Source organism: Dendrobates tinctorius, unplaced genomic scaffold (assembly GCF_039654945.1).
Source record: "Dendrobates tinctorius isolate UK_male_01 unplaced genomic scaffold, ASM3965494v1 ptg000160l, whole genome shotgun sequence".
NCBI lineage: Eukaryota > Metazoa > Chordata > Amphibia > Anura > Dendrobatidae > Dendrobates > Dendrobates tinctorius.
Genome location: NW_027361827.1, coordinates 25,224,869 through 25,242,863, shown reverse-complemented (window position 1 = coordinate 25,242,863; position 17,995 = coordinate 25,224,869). Strand labels below are relative to the sequence as shown.

The window sequence follows — 17,995 nt, the reverse complement described above, 5'->3', positions numbered from 1 at the left end:
TCCTCTCTCCTTATGTACTTGTGTGTCCCTTGTCTTTCACATGTTTATTATACTTGTCTATATTTCCCCTTTTCACATGTAAAGCGCCATCGAATAAATGGCGCTATATAAATGCATAATAATAATAATAATGGGTGCTACGCCAGATGACCTGGCCTCCACAGTCACCAGACCTGAATCCAATCGAGATGGTTTGTGGTGAGCTGGACCGCAGAGTGAAGGCAAAAGGGCCAACAAGTGCTAAGCTTCTCTGGGAACTCCTTCAAGACTGTTGGAAGACCATTTCCGGTGACTACCTCTTGAAGCTCATCAAGAGAATGCCAAGAGAGTGCAAAGCAGTAATCAAAGCAAAAGGTGGCTACTTTGAAGAACCTAGAATATAAGACATATTTTCAGTTGTTTCACACTTTTTTGTTAATTATATAATTCCACATGTGTTAATTCATAGTTTTGTTGCCTTCAGAGTGAATCTACAATTTTCATAGTCATGAAAATAAAGAAAACTCTTTAAATGAGAAGGGGTGTCCAAACTTTTGGTCTGTACTGTATACAGTGCATTGCAAAAGTATTTGTCTCCCTGGAATTTTTCAACCTTTTTCCCACATATCAAGCTTCAAACATAAAGATACCAAATGTAAATTTTGGGTGAAGAATCAACAAGTGGGACACAATTGTGAAGTTGAACGAAATTTATTAGTTTATTTTAAATTTTTGTGGAAATTCAAAAACTGAAAATTGGGGCGTGGGAAAAGGTTGAAAAGTTCCAAGGAGCCAAATACTTCCGCAATGCACTGTATCATTTTAATATTTTTAATTAGTACTGGTAAATTTTTAGGTAAAAAAAAAAATACATGTTTGGTATTGCTGCGTCCATGATGACCCGCCCCACTGTCTCACTAGTTAACCGCTTCAGTGATCGCCATAAGAAAATGTAAATAAAAATGGTATAGCTGAAAATGTCATCTTGTCCGGCAAAAAACAAGCTGCCACACGGCTCCATCAGCGGAATAATAATAAGTTATAACTTTAACAATACAGCAATGCAAAACATTTTTTTATAAAAGCTTTTACTGTGACAGTGGCAAAACAAAAAACAAAAAAGCTACCGTATTTTTCGCTTTATAAGACGCTCCGGATTATAAGACGCACCCCAAATTTTGAGGAGAAAAATAGGAAAAAAACTTTATTTTTAATAAAATGGTGGTGCATCTTATAATCCATGCGTCTTATTGCTTTCCAGGGGTGGTGATGGAGGAGGCCGGAGTGGAACATTGCTGCTGGGATGAGGGGGTGTTTTGATGTGCAGCGTGCCGCTGCCGGTGTCTGTTACTGCCGCCGCCCTCTGTCCCCTGATGCTTGCCACCACCGCCACGCTCTGTCCCCCGGTGCCTGCTTGCCACCACCGCCGCACTCTGTCCCCCAGTGCTTGCCACCACCGCCACGCTGTCCCCCGGTGCCTGCTTGCCACCACCGCCGCGCTCTCCCCCGGTTCTTACCGCCACCACCGCGCTCTGTCCCCCCGGTGTTTGCCGCCATCGCCGCGCTCTGTCCCGTTCTGAGGGTACTTGCCGCGGCACTCTGTGCCCTGATGCTGCCGCTGCGCTGTCCGCCACCGCCGCGCTCCTGTCCCCCGGTGGTTTCTTCCGCCCCACCGCCGCCGCCGCGCTCTGTCCCGTTCAGCGTGGGGGGGTCTCTGTCGCTCCATGCCTGCTTTCTTCCTGGAAAATGGCCGCCGCGCATGCGCAGACGGACATCTCGGCACTGAAATCTCGGGAGTACCCTCAGTGGCAGCGCAAATGTATATCCTCTTTGTAAGACGCACCCCCTTTTTCCCCTCAATTTTGGGGGAAAAAAAGTGCGTCTTACAAAGCGGAAAATACGGTATATAAAAAAAAAAATTCCTGAATTGCTGGTTTTTGTTCATCCCACCAAGGACAACATCTGCAAGGAGTTTGTATGTTCTCCCCGTGTTTGCGTGGGTTTCCTCCGGGTACTCCGGTTTCCTCCCACACTCCAAAGACATACTGATAGGGAATTTAGATTGTGAGCTCCATCAGGGACAGTGATGAAAATATGTGCAAAAACTGTAAAGCGCTGCGGAATATGTTAGCGCTATATAAAAATAAAGATTATTTATTATTATTATTATTATTATTATTATTCTGTCTTCCAAAAATCATAATGAAGAGCGATCAAAGAATGTTGTGACCGAAAACGGTACCAATAAAGATGTCAACTCGTCCCGCAAAAAAAAAAAAAACAAGCCATAGCATGACTGTCGGCCGAAATATGGAAAAATTTATAGCTGTCTTAAAATGACGATGCAAAACAAGTTGTAATAAAAAAAACTTTTTAGTGTGTGACAGCTGCCAAACTTAAAAAAACAAAAAAAATCTATTTCTGGTATCGCTGTAATCGCACGCAATAAAGTCGCCTAATCACTTATACCACACAAGGAACAGCGTAAAAAAATATACAAAACCAATTCTTCATGCTGTTGATTTCTTCATCCTGCCTCCCAAACATCGCAGCAAAGGTAGGTGCACCATGATCAGCAATTGCTGCTGGTTGGATGCTAAGTATTCTTGCAGTGTCCAAACCGCAGCGGCCAGATGTTACAGCATAGTGGAGGGGATTTCAAGAAATTTCTTGTCCATACGCCCGCTGCTCACCTGTGGTGACTGACATGCTGCGCATCTTTCCAAAATGCAGCATGTCAATTTAGCGTCTCCGCAAGAGAAATTTCACCAATAGAATGTATTGATGCGGTGAATCTGCACGGGTCAGTGAACATATGCAGATTTACCTGCATTCAATGGACTGCAGCACTTTGGACGCAGCGAACATGCACTGCGTCCTAAGCTCCACAACACAGACGGCGACAACCCTGGCACACCCTGCAAACACGTTTCCTGCAGCGGTGCTCCAGGTGCGCCGAACGTCTGTGGAGAAAATCCAATCTACACGAAGATTTCATCCATTATAAGTTTATGCTTAGAACATACAACACTGCCCTTCACCTCTCAAAACAAACCTATTTCAACACCCTCATCACCTCACTGTCCAATAAACCTAAACGTCTCTTTGACACTTTTCATTCTCTACTCAACCCAAGAGTACAGGCCCCCAACCACGGAGCTTTGAGCTGACGATCTGGCCAATTACTTCAAAGAAAAAATTGACCAGATCAGACAGGAAATTATCTCTCAATCACCTCATACCATGTGTTGTCCTCCCTCCCCCACTGCATCTAGCTCACTCTGACTTTTAACCAGTCACAGAAGAAGAAGTAAGCAGGCTCCTTGCATCTTCTCGCCCAACCACTTGCACCAGTGACCCATTTCCGTCACATCTCCTCCAGTCCCTTTCCCCTGCTGTCACCCCTCACCTAACTAAAATATTTAACCTCTCTCTCTCTTCTGGTATCTTTCCCTCCTCATTTAAGCATGCCATCATACATCTACTACTTAAAAAACCATCCCTTGACCAAAATTGGGCCACTAACTATAGACCTGTCTCTAATCTTCCCTTCATCTCTAAACTCCTGGAACGCCTGGTCCACTCCAGTTTTATCCGCTATCTCTTTGATAACTCTCTTCTCGACCCTGTCCAATCCGGTTTCCGCTCTTTACACTCTACTGAAACTGCCCTCACTAAAGTCTCTAATGATCTACTAACAGCAAAATCAAATGGTCATTACTCCATGCTAATTCTCTTGGATCTCTCTGCAATTCGACACTGTGGATCATCTGCTCCTCCGCACTATGCTCCGTTCCATTGGCCTCAAGGACACCGTTCTCTCCTGGTTCTCCTCCTATCTCTCTGACCACTCCTTTACTGTATCTTTTGCTGGTTCCTCCTCTCATCTTCCCCTTACTGTTGGGGTTCCTCAAGGATCAGTCCTAGGCCCCCTCCTCTTCTTTGTACACTGCCCCTATTGGTCAAACAATCAGTAGATTTGGTTTCCAGTACCATCTCTATGCTGATGACACCCAATTATATGCTGCTTCTCCTGACATCACGCCTGCCTTTCTAGAAAACACTAGTGATTGTCTAAACGCTGTGTCTAACATCATGTCCTCACTATCTGAAACTGAACCTGTCAAAAACTGAACTCCTTGTGTTTCCTCCCTCTACTAATGTACCTATACCCGACATTGCCATTTCCGTGTGTGGTTCCACTATTACTCCCCAGCAACATGCCCGCTGTCTTGGGGTCATACTTGATTCCGAGCTTTCATTCACCCCCCACATCCGATTACTGGCTCGCACTTGTTATCTGCACCTCAAAAACATTTCTAGAATTCGACCTTTTCTTACTTTTGACTCCGCAAAAACTCTTACTGTTTCTCTTATTCATTCTCGTCTGGACTATTGTAACTCTCTACTAATCGGTCTCCCTCTTACCAAACTCTCCCCTCTCCAATCTGTCTTGAATGCTGCAGCCAGGATCATATTCCTCGCCAATCGTTACACCGACGCCTCTACCTTGTGCAAGTCATTACACTGGCTACCCATCCACTCCAGAATCCAGTACAAACTTATTACCCTCACCCACAAAGCTCTCCATGGCTCAGCACCACCCTACATCTCCTCCCTTGTTTCAGTATACCACCCTACCCGCGCCCTCCGTTCTGCTGATGACCTGAGGTTAGCATCCTCAATAATCAGTACCTCCCACTCCTGTCTCCAAGACTATACACATGCTGCGCCAATTCTTTGGAATGCACTTCCCAGGTCAATACGATTAGTCCCCAATCCCCACAATTTTAAGCGTGCCCTGAAAACGCATTTATTCAGACTTGCCTATCGCCTCAACGCATTAACCGAATCTATCCCTGTGTGGCACAGCCAAAAGTTTTACCATAACCAGGTTCCCCGCATCATGTTCCCACATGCTTTATGCATCAATTAGCCCTCTGTGTCTGTACTGTTACTTAACATTATGGCTGGTCCATACAATCAGACCACCCACCTTTCGTGTCTACCTCTTTCCTCATAGACTGTAAGCTTGCGAGCAGGGCCCTCATTCCTCTTGGTATCTGTTATGATCTATGTGATTATTGTTATGCTGTAATGTCTATTGTCTGTACAAGTCCCCTATGAAATGTAAAATGCTGCAGAATATGTCGGCGCTATAGAAATAAAATTTATTATTATTAAGCTCTGTTATTTATGGATTATGTGCACCCGGCCTAAGGCACAGCTCACATTTATCCTGCGCTGATCGCTTACACCGAGGTTTCCATGTAAATCTCTGAAAAACTTGGTTCAGACGAAAGCCCAAAGGAAGATTCCCTATAATGATGCAGATGGAGACACTGTGGGTGCCGTTTGACATGTGATCCGGAGGTGTCAGTCTCTTTAGGCTTTCATAAAAGTGCCAACGGCCACAGTTTTGTGCACCTCCTGAAAAGAATGGAAGTCCTGAACAGAGTAACTCTGATGACTCATTATAGTGAATGGATCTTTCTGTGGTTTCATCTGAATCGCGTCACTTGGAGATTTACATGTAAATCCCAATGTAAGTGGTCAGTGTAGAGCGCCAGATAAATGTGATCCCAAATGTCAAGTAAAATGTTCCCAATAAAAGCTTCCACTCAATCAACAAATAAGCAAGTTCCTGCTCAGGTCCGTCATCTGGAAATATAGGGGGCTTCCATGTCATTGGTAGCACACAGGCCCTGTAAGGGTATGTGCACACATTGCGGATTTGTGTGCGGATCTGCAGCGGATTTGGCCCTGCGGATCCGCTGCAGATCCTCATGCGGTTAAGCTATCGAAATGAAAAACCGTTGTGCACGTGCTGCGGAAAATTCCACCAGGAAACACAGCGGTTTATTTTCCGCAGCATGTCAATTCTTTGTGCGGATTCTGCAGCATTTTTGCACCCATTCCATTATAGGAATCTGCAGGTGTATAAACGCAGGCTAAATCTGAAGTAATTCCGCAGGTAAAACGCAGGTCATTTTACCTGCGGATTTTGCAGATTGCACTCGGAAAAATTCACACACGAATCCGCAACGTGTGAACAAACCCGAAGTCCTCTCTGATCCCAGCTCAGTGCCTGGTGTTCCTGGGTATGAAGTTCGACACGTCTCAGGCCCGTGTCTTCCTTCCAAAAGAGAAGTTTACATCTCTCTGACAGGGAATCCGCTCTCTAAGGCGACCAGCTCCTCTTCCCCTACGGTCCTGCAGGAGAGTTCTATGGACGATGATTGCCTCCATGGAAGCCATGCCTTATACCCAGTTCCACACCTGTCCTCTTCAGCTGGCCCTCTGGTCTGCTTGGGACAAGAGAACAGTCTCCCTGGACCGACCGATACTTCTGCCTTTCAAGGTGAAGCAATCTCTGACTTGGATGCTATCTGCCTCAGTCCTGTGCTGGAGGTCCTTCCTCCCTCTTGGGTGGCAGGTCACCACCAAAGCCAGTCTCCTCGGTTGGGGAGCGGTCTTCTTTCATCACAGCGCAGGGTCGCTGGAACACTCAGGAAGCCTTTCTCCCCTTCAATGTCCTGGAGATCAGGGCAATCTTTCTTGCCTTTCTCCACTGGCATTCCCTCCTCGCAGGCAAGCCATTCCGCATTCAGTCGGACAACGTCACGGCCGTGGCTTACATTAACCACCAAGGCGGGACTCGCAGCAAACAGGTTATGTCAGAGGTGGCAGGGATTCTGCGATGGGTGGAACGTTACTTCCCGGACATATCAGCCGTTTACATCCCGGGGGTGGAAAATTGGGCCACCGATTTTTTGAGTCGTCAGGGTCTCGCATCAGGCGAGAGGTCTCTCAATCCCACCATCTTCAAAATAATATGTCAGATGAGGCACTCCGGACGTCGACCTCATGGAATCTCAGATGAACTACATTGTCCCTCAGTTCATAGCCAGGTCCCGGGATCCGCTGGCCATCGGCTGCGATGCCCTAGTGATCCCGTGGTCCCAGTTTCAGCTGCCTTATCTTTTTCCGCCTCTCCCTTTGATTCCGAGGGTTGTGAAAAAGATAAAGGCAGAAGGGATTCCAGTGATCCTGATAGCTCCAGACTGGCCAAGACGGGCCTGGTATGCGGAGCTGGTGAACATGCTTACGGATGCTCCCTGGAGGCTTCCAGACCGTGCAGAACTTCTCTCATAAGGGCCCCCTCTTCCACCAGAGTTCTCAGCCTGAGTTTAACGGCATGGCCTTTGAGGCTGCAGTCCTGAAGGAGGCTGGTTTTTCTCTCCAGGTCATTCAGAAGAAAACCTTCATCCTCGCGCATCTACCACAGATATTGGTAGGGCTTCTTTCGGTGGTGCGAAGAGAGCAATTTGTTTCCAATGTCCTTTTCACTTCCTTCCATCCTTGGTTTTTTCAAGTGTTTCTTGACTCAGGTCTATCGCTCAGTTCCCTATAAAAGGTCAGGTTTCCGCTCTGTCAGTTCTCTTCCAGAGTGATCTGGCTTCTCTTTCCCAAGTGAAGACTTTTCTTCAGGGTGTCGCACACCTGGCACTACCTTACCATCCTCCGATAGAACTATGGGATCTTAATCTCATTCTCTGCGCCCTTTGAGCCCATTCAAGATATTTTGTTTTCTCTCCTGTCTTGGAAGGTGGCCTTCCTAATCGCCATTATGTCTATAAGGAGGGTTTCCGAGTTAGCAGCATTATCTTGTCGTTCTCCGTTCCTGATCCTGCATCAGGACAAGGTAGTTCTCAGACCCATTCCTTCCTTTCTTCCCAAGGTGGTTTCTTCTTTTCACATCAATGAAGACATTGTCCTTCCTTCTCTATGTCCTACTCCGGTTTATCCCCTGGAGAAGTCCCTCCACAAGCTGTATTTGATCAGAGCTATTAGAGTCTAGCTTTCTAGGACTGCTTCTTTTCGTCAGTCCAATTCACTATTTACTGATTTCACACTGTAGGAATTGAAAAAGGCGCAAATAGGGTCTTATTTGATAGACAAGGGTACAGACAATCACTCACCTGATGTAGGAGAGGTAAAGCGCATAGAATTGTCAGTCAGCTGCCGCACATCCACAGGTCAAACCAGTGACTGCAGGAATATTCAGATTAATGGAGCTTTTTGTGAATTTACTGCTCTGCTAGACATGACAGATTCATTCGTTCATAAAAGAATTGCAGATTTGTTCATAGTCACAACGCGTTTCGAAGTTAAAAACACTTCTTCCTCAGGGAATGATATAAAGGTACAATAGCGTTGCCTGCAGGTTAAATACATTTGATATTTGAAAAAAACTGGTGCCAAGAATCACATGTTTAGTGAATATATATATATATATATATATATATATATATATATATATATATATATATATATATATATATATATATATATATATATATATATATAGTTGGTGGCCCGATTCTATCGCATCGGGTGTTCTAGAGTCTCTGTTGAAATAAAAAATAGTGAATATACTCACCTTCCGACAGCCCCTGGATTATTTCTCTCTCACCACGCTCCTGGCATCTTCCGGTCCCAGTGATGCTTAGCGCGAAACACCGCTGATGACGTCGCGCTCTCGCGAGAGTGACGTCATCTGCCCTTCTTGCTAAGCATTACTGGGACCGGAAGATGCCAGGAGCGTGGTGAGAGGAGAGAAATAATCCAGGGGCTGTCGGAAGGTGAGTATATCACTATTTTTTATTTTAACAGAGACTCTAGAATACCCGATGCGATAGAATTGGGCCACCATCTAGTGTATTATACTCCTGTTACACCCGGAGCTGCTGTCACTGTTCTGCTGTTACCTAATGTCTTGTACTCCAGTTACAGCTAGAGCTGCAGTCGCTGTTCTGCAGTTACCTAATGTATTGTACTCCAGTTAATCTCAGAGCTGCAGTCACTGTTCTGCTTTTACCTAATTTATTGTAGTCCAGTTACACCTAGAGCTGCAGTCACCGTTCTGCTCTTACTTAATGTATTATACTCCTGTTACAGTTAGAGCTGCAGTCACTGTTCAGATCTTACCAAATGTATTGTACTCGTTACACCCGGAGCTGCAGTGACTGTTCTGCTGTTACCTAATGTAGTGTACTCCTGTTACACCCAGATCTGCAGTCACTGTTCTGCTGTTACCTAATGTAGTCCAGTTACACCCAGATCTGCAGTCACTGTTCTGCTGTTACCTAATGTACTCCTGTTACACCCAGAGCTGCACTGTTCTGCTGTTACCTAATGTAATTAGTCCCAGAGCTGCAGTCACTGTTCTGCTTTTACCTAATGTATTGTAGTCCAGTTACACCCAGAGCTGCAGTCACTTTTTCTGTTGTCACCTAATGTATTGTACGTAAGTTACACCCAGAGCTGCAGTCACTGTTCTACTGTTACCTAATTACCTAATGTATTGTACTCCAGAATATGTACAGGACTGTGCCTGTGTAATGAGCGACGCAGCAGTGATGCCTTTAACGGCTGTAATGTGCCTGTACAATAAGCAATGCGGCCGTGTTGCCATGACGACTAAGCAACTGTCGCTGATTGGTCGTGGCAGTTAGGCCACGACCAAATCAGCGAGGTGGGATTTCCATTACAGACAATTAGACAATTATATAGCAGATATATATATATATATATATATATATATATATATATATATATATATATATTTTATTATTATTATTATTATTATTCATTTAAATAGCGCCATTTATTCCATGGCGCTTTACATGTGAAAAGGGGAAATATAGACAAGTGTAATATATACAAGAATAATAAACAAGTGTAAGACAAGGGACACACAAGTACATAAGGAGAGGGGACCCTGCCCGCGAGGGCTCACAGTCTACAGGATATATATATATCCTTTATAAAGATATATTTCTTTATATAGATATATATTTTTATCTCCAATTTAAATAAATGTTATTTTATGCGTTGTTTTATATAAAAGAAAATGATCTGTTAAAATCATGTGGTGGTGTATAGGTCAATATATGAACTTTGACTTTTTTGAATATGTGATTCTTGGCGCCAATTTTTTTTTTTCTAATGTCAAATGTATTTAACATGCAAGCAACGCTATTGTACCTTTATATCATCCCCTGAGGAAGAAGTGTATAAATTTTAACTTCGAAATGCATTGGGACTATGAATAAATGTGCAATTATTTTATGTACGAACGAATCTTTGTCTTGTCGATTCACTATTTGTCATCTCTGAAGGTCGTCAAAAGGGGCTCCCAGCTTCTAAGTCTACTATCGCCTGTTGTATTCGTTCGGTGATATTGGAGGCTTACCACGTTCAGGACAAACAGCCTCCGAAAGTGAGAGCTCATTCCACCTGGGCCTTGGGGGGCTTCCTGGGCTGTTCGTCACCAGGCTTCGGCCTTACAGATATGCAAGGCCGTGAACTGGTCGTCCTTGCACACTTTTGCGAGGTTTTACAGGGTTTATACCCATACCTCGTCTGATGCAGGTCTGGGTAGGAAAGGGGCTGCAGGCGGCGGTTACGCACTGACCGACCAAAGTCCTGTTTTCTTAGCATTCTTTCTGTTCCCACCCTTGGGATTGCTTTTGGACGTCCCATGGTTACCTGTGTCCCCCAATGAAGCGATAAAAGAGGACACAGCACCCTCCCTAATTGTGTGTACCGCTTTTGGACCTACGTACCAATGTTATTGGGTTGGTTAGATATGTTGAGTTTTTGGTTGCTTCTCCTACTGCTTTTACACCAACTGAGGTACTTGGTGCCTGTCTGTGGGTGTATACTGCTGGGGAGGAGCCATTTTCCTTTTTTCCCCAGTGTTGGCCTCCTAGCGACAGCAGCATACACCCCATGGGTTACCTGTGTCCCCCAATGAAGGCTCCAAAAAAGATGATTTTACGGTTAATACCAAAAATTCCTTTTTTTTTTCTCCACATTCCCCTCAGTCACCTTTTTAAATATGAGGTGTTCACTTTAAAAAAAAAAAAAAAGCTTTGTAAATGTTATTGAAAAAAAAAAAAAGAGAAATCACTGGTCAACGTTTAACCCCTATAACTTCTTAACAAAAAAAGTTTCCCAGATTGTGCTAGTGTAAAGTAGACATGTAGGAAATGTCGCTTATAAACTAATTTTTGTGACATAACTCTGATTTAAGGGCATAAAAATTTGAAAGTTTGAAAATTTCAACATTTTCTACATTTTTGCCTACTGTTAGTCAAATCGAAGAAATGTTACTACTAACATGAAGTACAATATGTTGCAAAAAAAACTATTTCAGAATCTGTGGGATTCGTTGGAAGTATTTGAATTATTACTGCATAAAGTGACATTGGTCAAAATTGTAAAATTTGTCCTGATCATCAAGGTGAAAACAGGCTTGGTGGCTGAAGGTGTTTAAAGTGTATCATAATAATGACTTTTTGCAGGATTTGATTAATTCTTTTCCAGAATTAGGGTATGTGCACACGCTGCGGATCCGGCCCTGCAGATCCGCAGCAGTTCCGCAGACAGTGTACAGTACAATGTTGGCCAATGGGATTTCAAATCCGCAGTGCACATGCTGCTGATTTTTCCGCGGTTTTAAATCCGCAGCATGTCAATTCTTTCTGCGGGTTCCGCAGCGGTTTGACACCTGTTCCATTGTCCAGGTGTCAATCCGCAGGGGAAAACCGCTGACAAATCTGCAGGTTACTTTACCTGCTGTTTTATGTGCAAATCCGCGCAGAAGAATCCGTAGGTGAATCCGCAGCGTGTGCACTCACCCTTAGAAACCTGGTGTTAAAATGTGTCCTCTTCCCAAACGTGTACTTTTGGCAATAAACCAAGTTTCTCCTATCTTTTAGGTGAACGCTTCATACACAAATGTGAATGTGACCAACGTTTGTTCTGATGGTACACTGTTTTGTCAGTTGCCATCAAAAGGTCTGACAAAACTTAATGATATGCTGCATAAGATTGAAGCTGAATTTAATTCCAAGGTATGCCCAGAATTTGTGTGCTCGTGAATATTCAGTGCATAGGGTGAGCTACAGTCACCAAAACCGCAAGCAACACAGAAATCTTGTTTGTAACGTGGAAAATTTCATATAGTTGTTTAGTTAGTATATTGCACATGGTTGTTTTTTTTTTTTTCTTTATTTTAATTTTTTTTACCCCTGGATATATTGTTGGGGACTGTCAGTGATAAAATACGGTTTCTGCTGCCGCCTTGTGGGTTCCTGGCAGTTTCTCACAATGAAATACCAAAGTCATGGCTACATGATCTCCATATAATGTTATAGCCATAAAAATGTATACAGCATATAAATGATAGACGTAAAAAGTCCTAATACTGAATACTGGTTTATACTCTCCCCATTTCATATCCAAGCTGGATTATGAGCTCAGAGGTAGTAGGCTTCTGTCCTGGAGTCCTAAAAGCCATGGTGCTCTGTCTGATTTGTAACTCCTTTAATACCATCTGCATCTGATGGACCCACACTGGCCATCCTTTAGATGTGAACAGTGGCGCATGTTGCTGGACTCCGTCTATCAAATGGAATAGTTCAGATGAGATACTAGGAACAAAAAGCGCAATAGGTTCTTAATCAATAGAATCCACTCACCTGGTCTGGTTGCTAAAGGCAACCTGTATCTAGCATAGAATTGAATATACATCAGCCGCTGCAAGGACATGAGTCATTGGGAAGACCGAACAGTAGAAATCTGGAAGGAGAGGTCACTCTATTACAGGTTTAATAAATGTTATAATCTTCCTTCCGTTTGATGCTTCGTGGATACATCATCCGCAGCGCTTGAGTGACCTCTCCTTCCAGATTTCTAAATGGAATAGTTGTGACAGATTGCATTTTTGTTCATTACTGTTATTCATATTATGATGGTTAATCCTTCTTTTCTACTGCTTTCTAGACTGTTACTTCTAGTTTATTTGTATCCCTTCCATTTTCTGGAAAAGTATGCTTGCTCTTCAACAAAGGGAAATGGGCACGTGTGGAGGTAAGGCCATTCATTGTCATTTGTTTCATGAAGGAAACTCTTCAGATCTAATATTCTGTAATGTTGTAAAAACCAGTATATCATGGCTTATGGGGACACATTAGAGGATGCAGTAAATGTAGATAAACTATAGAAACATCAAAGCGCAATAGGGTCTTATCCGGGTAAATATTAAGAGTTAATAAAAATACACTCACCCTTTATAGGAGAGGTTCAGACATGTATGATCCGTGGTCTGCCTGCTGCACGTCCAACGGTCAACTCTGTGACCGCAAAAACTTCAGTTTCTTATGGAACAAATTCATGGACTTTTAGTGCGCTGCTTGACGGAATAACGAATCCAGGTTATGATGAAGAATTAACCATTACCCAACGCGTTTCGAAGTGTATATACACTTCTTCCTCAGGGGGTGACATATCTGATATTTGATATGTCACCCCCTGAGGAAGAAGTGTATATACTTCGAAACGCGTTGGGTAATGGTTAATTCTTCATCATAACCTGGATTCGTTATTCCGTCAAGCAGCGCACTAAAAGTCAATGAATTTGTTCCATAAGAAACTGAGGATGCAGTAAATAACATTTGAGAGAGGAGAGTGGATTGATTTGCGGTTCTTCGGTCCGGGTCAGTGATGCTTGGCAGCTAGACAGGATTCTCACAATTCTCTTACCTGCCGGCACGGCTTTTGATTAGCCAGGGCTCGCGCCATGTCATCTGTGCATCAAGCTGCATAGATGGTGTTGTGCCAGCCTTGACAAATCAAATGACGCAAAGTAAGAGAATCGTGGAACTTCCGTCTAGCCGCCAGGTATCACTGACCTGGACGTTGTGACTGGAGTTCCACAAATCTATCTACTCCTCTCTAATCGTGAAATTAGGAGTGTACAGAGTAGAGTTCTGTGGGGTGTACGGACTCTACATAGATCTCATTCGTTGATCCGCATATTGGGTTCCTGTACCCATACCTGTTTCCATTTTATCTTCTATATAGATAACAAGTGTCCACAGTAGTCGAGCACTAGATGTTCAGTTCCTGGATACTGGATCAATTGCTTCAGTGAAAGTGTCTGAGCTGAGAGAAATTCCTTCTCACTTTTTACGCGATTTAATCTCAATACCACCTCAGGTAACTGAAAGAACAAGACACAGCTAAAATAACAGGAATGTTGGTAAAGGACATGTCACCGGTTTTTGCACTGATTTTATTCCTGCTGCTCCACGGATTATTCCGTTTTCTATAAATCTGCCTGGACTGTGGAGTCTGTAAGACAAAGTTCAAACTCCTCTATGTCTCCATCCTTTCGACTGGCCAATATTTTATAATATTGCATCATATCAAGTGCTAAATAAGCAAGTATGATAACACTAGCTGTAGTAAAATTGTAACATTAGGGATAACTGGAACACCATTGCTAGAGCATAAAGTGTATCAATCGAAGTCCCCAATTTATAAACTAACTTATAAACTGCTATTCTAAACTTTTTTACATTTATGTGAAAGTTACTAAATTGTAAAATAAGAATTTTCTAACTACTTCTGCTCCACCTAAAATTCGGACTCTACCGTTACATCAGATAAATTAGTTTTGCTTTTATTTTTTTTTTCTAATTCAGACTTTAAGAGTTTTGTGGTAAACAAACATTTTACAACCGCGTAACCTCAAGGCAATTAGAAAAGTAGTAGATTTAGTGAAAGGTCTTATTCATCCCATTTATAACCGTAGGCATAGCCATGCGTCCAAGTTGGCTGCTACTTACCAACTTTGGACTTATGTCTACGTCATGGCGATTTTGTGCTCACAGAGGGTGTGTGTGCTGTCAAGTGTCAGCTTATTCTGACAGCTGATGCCTAGCACTCATTGCAGGAACGGTGCCCCACCACTCCCGGCACTTAAACCCCCAAAATACTATGATCGCAGCATTTAGCAGGCAATGCAGAGAAAAGCAGTCCCCTTTGCACTCTGATCTGCGGCGTTGCAAAGGGCTAATCTTTGTCATGGTGACCCAATGTCGTTATGACAACATCTGGTTCACCAGGCACTAGTTAAGTTAGTTCGATCATGCGCAGCGCATGACCGAACTAACTTGTGTCTGCAGGGCTGACCGTTCTAATGTATTGTATTGCAATGCATTAGAACTGCGATCAGACTGCAAAAACTGTCCCATAGAGGAACGGTTAAAAAAAAAAAAAACCCAAAACAAAATATATTGTACCCATAAAAAAATATTTTTATGGAAAAAAAAAATACATATTTGGTATCGCCACCTCCAGAACGACCTGACCTTAAAAACTGTCCCAACCGTTAACCCCTTCAATGAACACCATAAAAAAGTAATGCTTTACCATCATGCCATTAAACAAAAAGTGTAATAAAACGCGATTAAAAAGACAAATGTAAATGAAAATGTTAAAGCTAAAAATGTCATCTTGTCGCGTTAAAAAAAAAAAAAAAAAAAAAGCCACCATACAGCTCCATCAGCAGAAAAATAAATTATAACTCTCAAAATAAACCAATGCAAAAATAATTTTATTCTATAAAAGCTTTTATTGCAGAAAAGCGCCAAAACCTAAAAAAAAACCTAAAGAAATGTGGTATCTCTGTAATCGTACTGACCCGAAGAATAAAGCTGCCTTAACAATTTTACAATGCGCGGAACGGCATAAAACACCGCAACCCCCCCACCCCAAACTTAAGCGCTCTGTGTATGGAGTCCGCACACTATTCTAGGAAACCTGAGCTCCAGGAGACAAATGGCACCCTGTTCCTCCCGAGTCTTGCCATATGGCTAAGCAGTACTGTACAGTCGCATATGGGGTATTTTTATATTCAACAGAAATTGTGGGACAAATTTTGGTGCAATTTTTGCCCCTTTCCCAGTATGAAGATTTTTTTTCTGCAAAAAATGTAATTTTTCTTTCTTCACTGCCCAGTATTATAAAAATCTGTGAGTCACTTGTGGAGTCAATATGATCACTGCTCCCCTAGATGAATTCATTGAGAGGTGTATTTTGTAAAATGAGGTAATATGTGAGGTTTCTGCTATTCTGGCACGTCAAGGGCTTTGCCAATGTGACATGGCACCATCAAACCATTCCAGCAATATCTGAACTCCAACATGGCGCTTGTTCCCCTCTGAGCTGTGCACTATGTCTCAAAAGTAGTGTACCACATATGAGATATCCGCATACTCAGGAGAAACTACATAAATTTTGGGGTCCACTTTCTTTCTTTATTTCTTTCACTATCCCTGTGAAAATGGGAAAAAAAAATGATAGCTAAAACAACATTTTTGGGAGAAAAAAATATTTCATTTCTATAAATAAACGTTCTAAAGTTCTGGGAAGCACCTATGGGTTCAAGGTGCTCACCACACATCTAGATATATTCCTTGAGGGGTATAGTTTTCAAAACAGAGTCACTTGTGAGGGGTTTCCACTGTTTAGGCACATCAGGAGCTCTGCAAACGCAACATGACAACGGCAGACCATTCCATCAAAGTTTGCATTCCAAAACGTCACTCCATCTTTTCTGAGCCGCCTTGTGCGCCCAAATAGTAGTTTACCCCCAGTTATGGGATGTGTTTGTACTTGTGAGATATTGCACAACAAAGTTTGGGTTACATTTTTTCATGTTACCCTTGTGAAACTGCACAATTTGGGGCTAAAGAATTTTATAGGAAAAAGTTTTGTTTTTTTATTTTCTCTGCTCAGTGTTATAAGCTTCTTTGAACCTTCTGGGGGGTTCAAGGTGCTCGCCACACATCTAGATCAGTTCCCTGAGGGGGTCTAGTTTCCAAAATGGTGTCACTTGTGGGAGGTTTCCACTGTGTCGGCATATCGGGAGCTCTCCAAATGCGACATGGCATCTAATAGTGTGGTTTTTTGTTTTCTCCTTCACTGAGCCATAACTTTTTTTATTATTATTATTTCTGTCCACATAAACAAATGAGAACTTGTATTTTGTGGGACCAATTGTATTTTTGATTGACACCATTCATTTCACCAGGTGGTGTACTGGAAAGCGGAAAAAAAATTACGGTGAAATTGTGAAATAAAACACAATTCTGACTGTCTTTTGGGGATTATTTTTACAGCTTAAATTGTGTTGTAAAAATAACTTGATATTATGATTCTCCTCACCAGATTACACGGAGACCAAACGTGTCCATTTTTCTCTATCGCTTCATTGGGGTCACAGAGACCATGGGTGTATGCTGCTGCCACTAGGAGGCTGACACTATGCACAAAAAAGGTTAGCTCCTCCGCAGTGTACACCCCACCGACCGGCAGGAAATTCCTGAGTTTAGCTTAGTGTCAGTAGGAGGTGGACACGGGTCTCTCATTAGACCCATATCTACCTCGATGTGCGTCGTTCCTTTTCAGGTTTCCGGAGGGATACAGTGTGAAGTCACAACTGTACTCCCACAAAGAGGCTATGAGTACGGCGTGTACTGCCACCCCGTATCCTCATAGCTCTCCGTGCGGACCAGAAGCTCAGCACAGGTGCGTGCCAGCAACGGATGGTCCTTGCCCCCCGCCTCCCACCCACTCGCCCACCAGAGCCTGTCGGTCGGACGAGGCGCGGACACGGGAAAGATTACAGACAACGTTGGATAAAGACGGTACCTTTATGGAACATGGAGCGGCGCCAAGGCAGCGCCGCAGGTTCTTATACGCTGCCCGCGCCGACCGACGGTCGCCACATTTCATCTAGAGTGCGGGCCTTGTTCCCCCCCCCCGCCTGTATTCATCGGGGGCTTCATCTTAGAGCAGTGTTCTGGTGGCGTCTTCTTTGTGGGGGGCCGCGGCAGCGTGCTGACAGGCGGCCGCCGTCTCAAATTTAGTCCCCGGCTTCATTTTGGGCCTTCGTGCCCGTCGTGGCCACGCCCCCCGTTCACTCACATAGGCCGGCTGCACTCCCGCCCGTTCCTAGGCCCTCCCACCGCCTCTCTTGACCTGTGGCTGGGTAGGGGGGGCGGTTTGCCTTGGTTCAGGCGGCTAGCTCCGCCTTTCTTCTTGACCCTCCTGAACCGCGCTTTTTCCTTCACCTCAGGCTGCCGCCATCTTTGCA

At 43.6% G+C, this 17,995-nt stretch overlaps 1 protein-coding gene across 2 annotated transcripts in view; it reads left to right on the top strand.

Moving 5' to 3' along the window:
* The window catches only part of TDRD7 (tudor domain containing 7), a 121,429-nt gene that overhangs the window by 60,639 nt on the left and 42,795 nt on the right, over window positions 1–17,995 (top strand). For both annotated transcript variants that reach the window (XM_073549740.1, XM_073549739.1), the window contains exons 11-13: window positions 11,769–11,903; window positions 12,835–12,921; window positions 13,915–14,049. In XM_073549740.1, coding sequence (XP_073405841.1) covers window positions 11,769–11,903; window positions 12,835–12,921; window positions 13,915–14,049 — 357 coding nt within the window. The remainder of the gene's footprint in view (window positions 1–11,768; window positions 11,904–12,834; window positions 12,922–13,914; window positions 14,050–17,995) is intronic.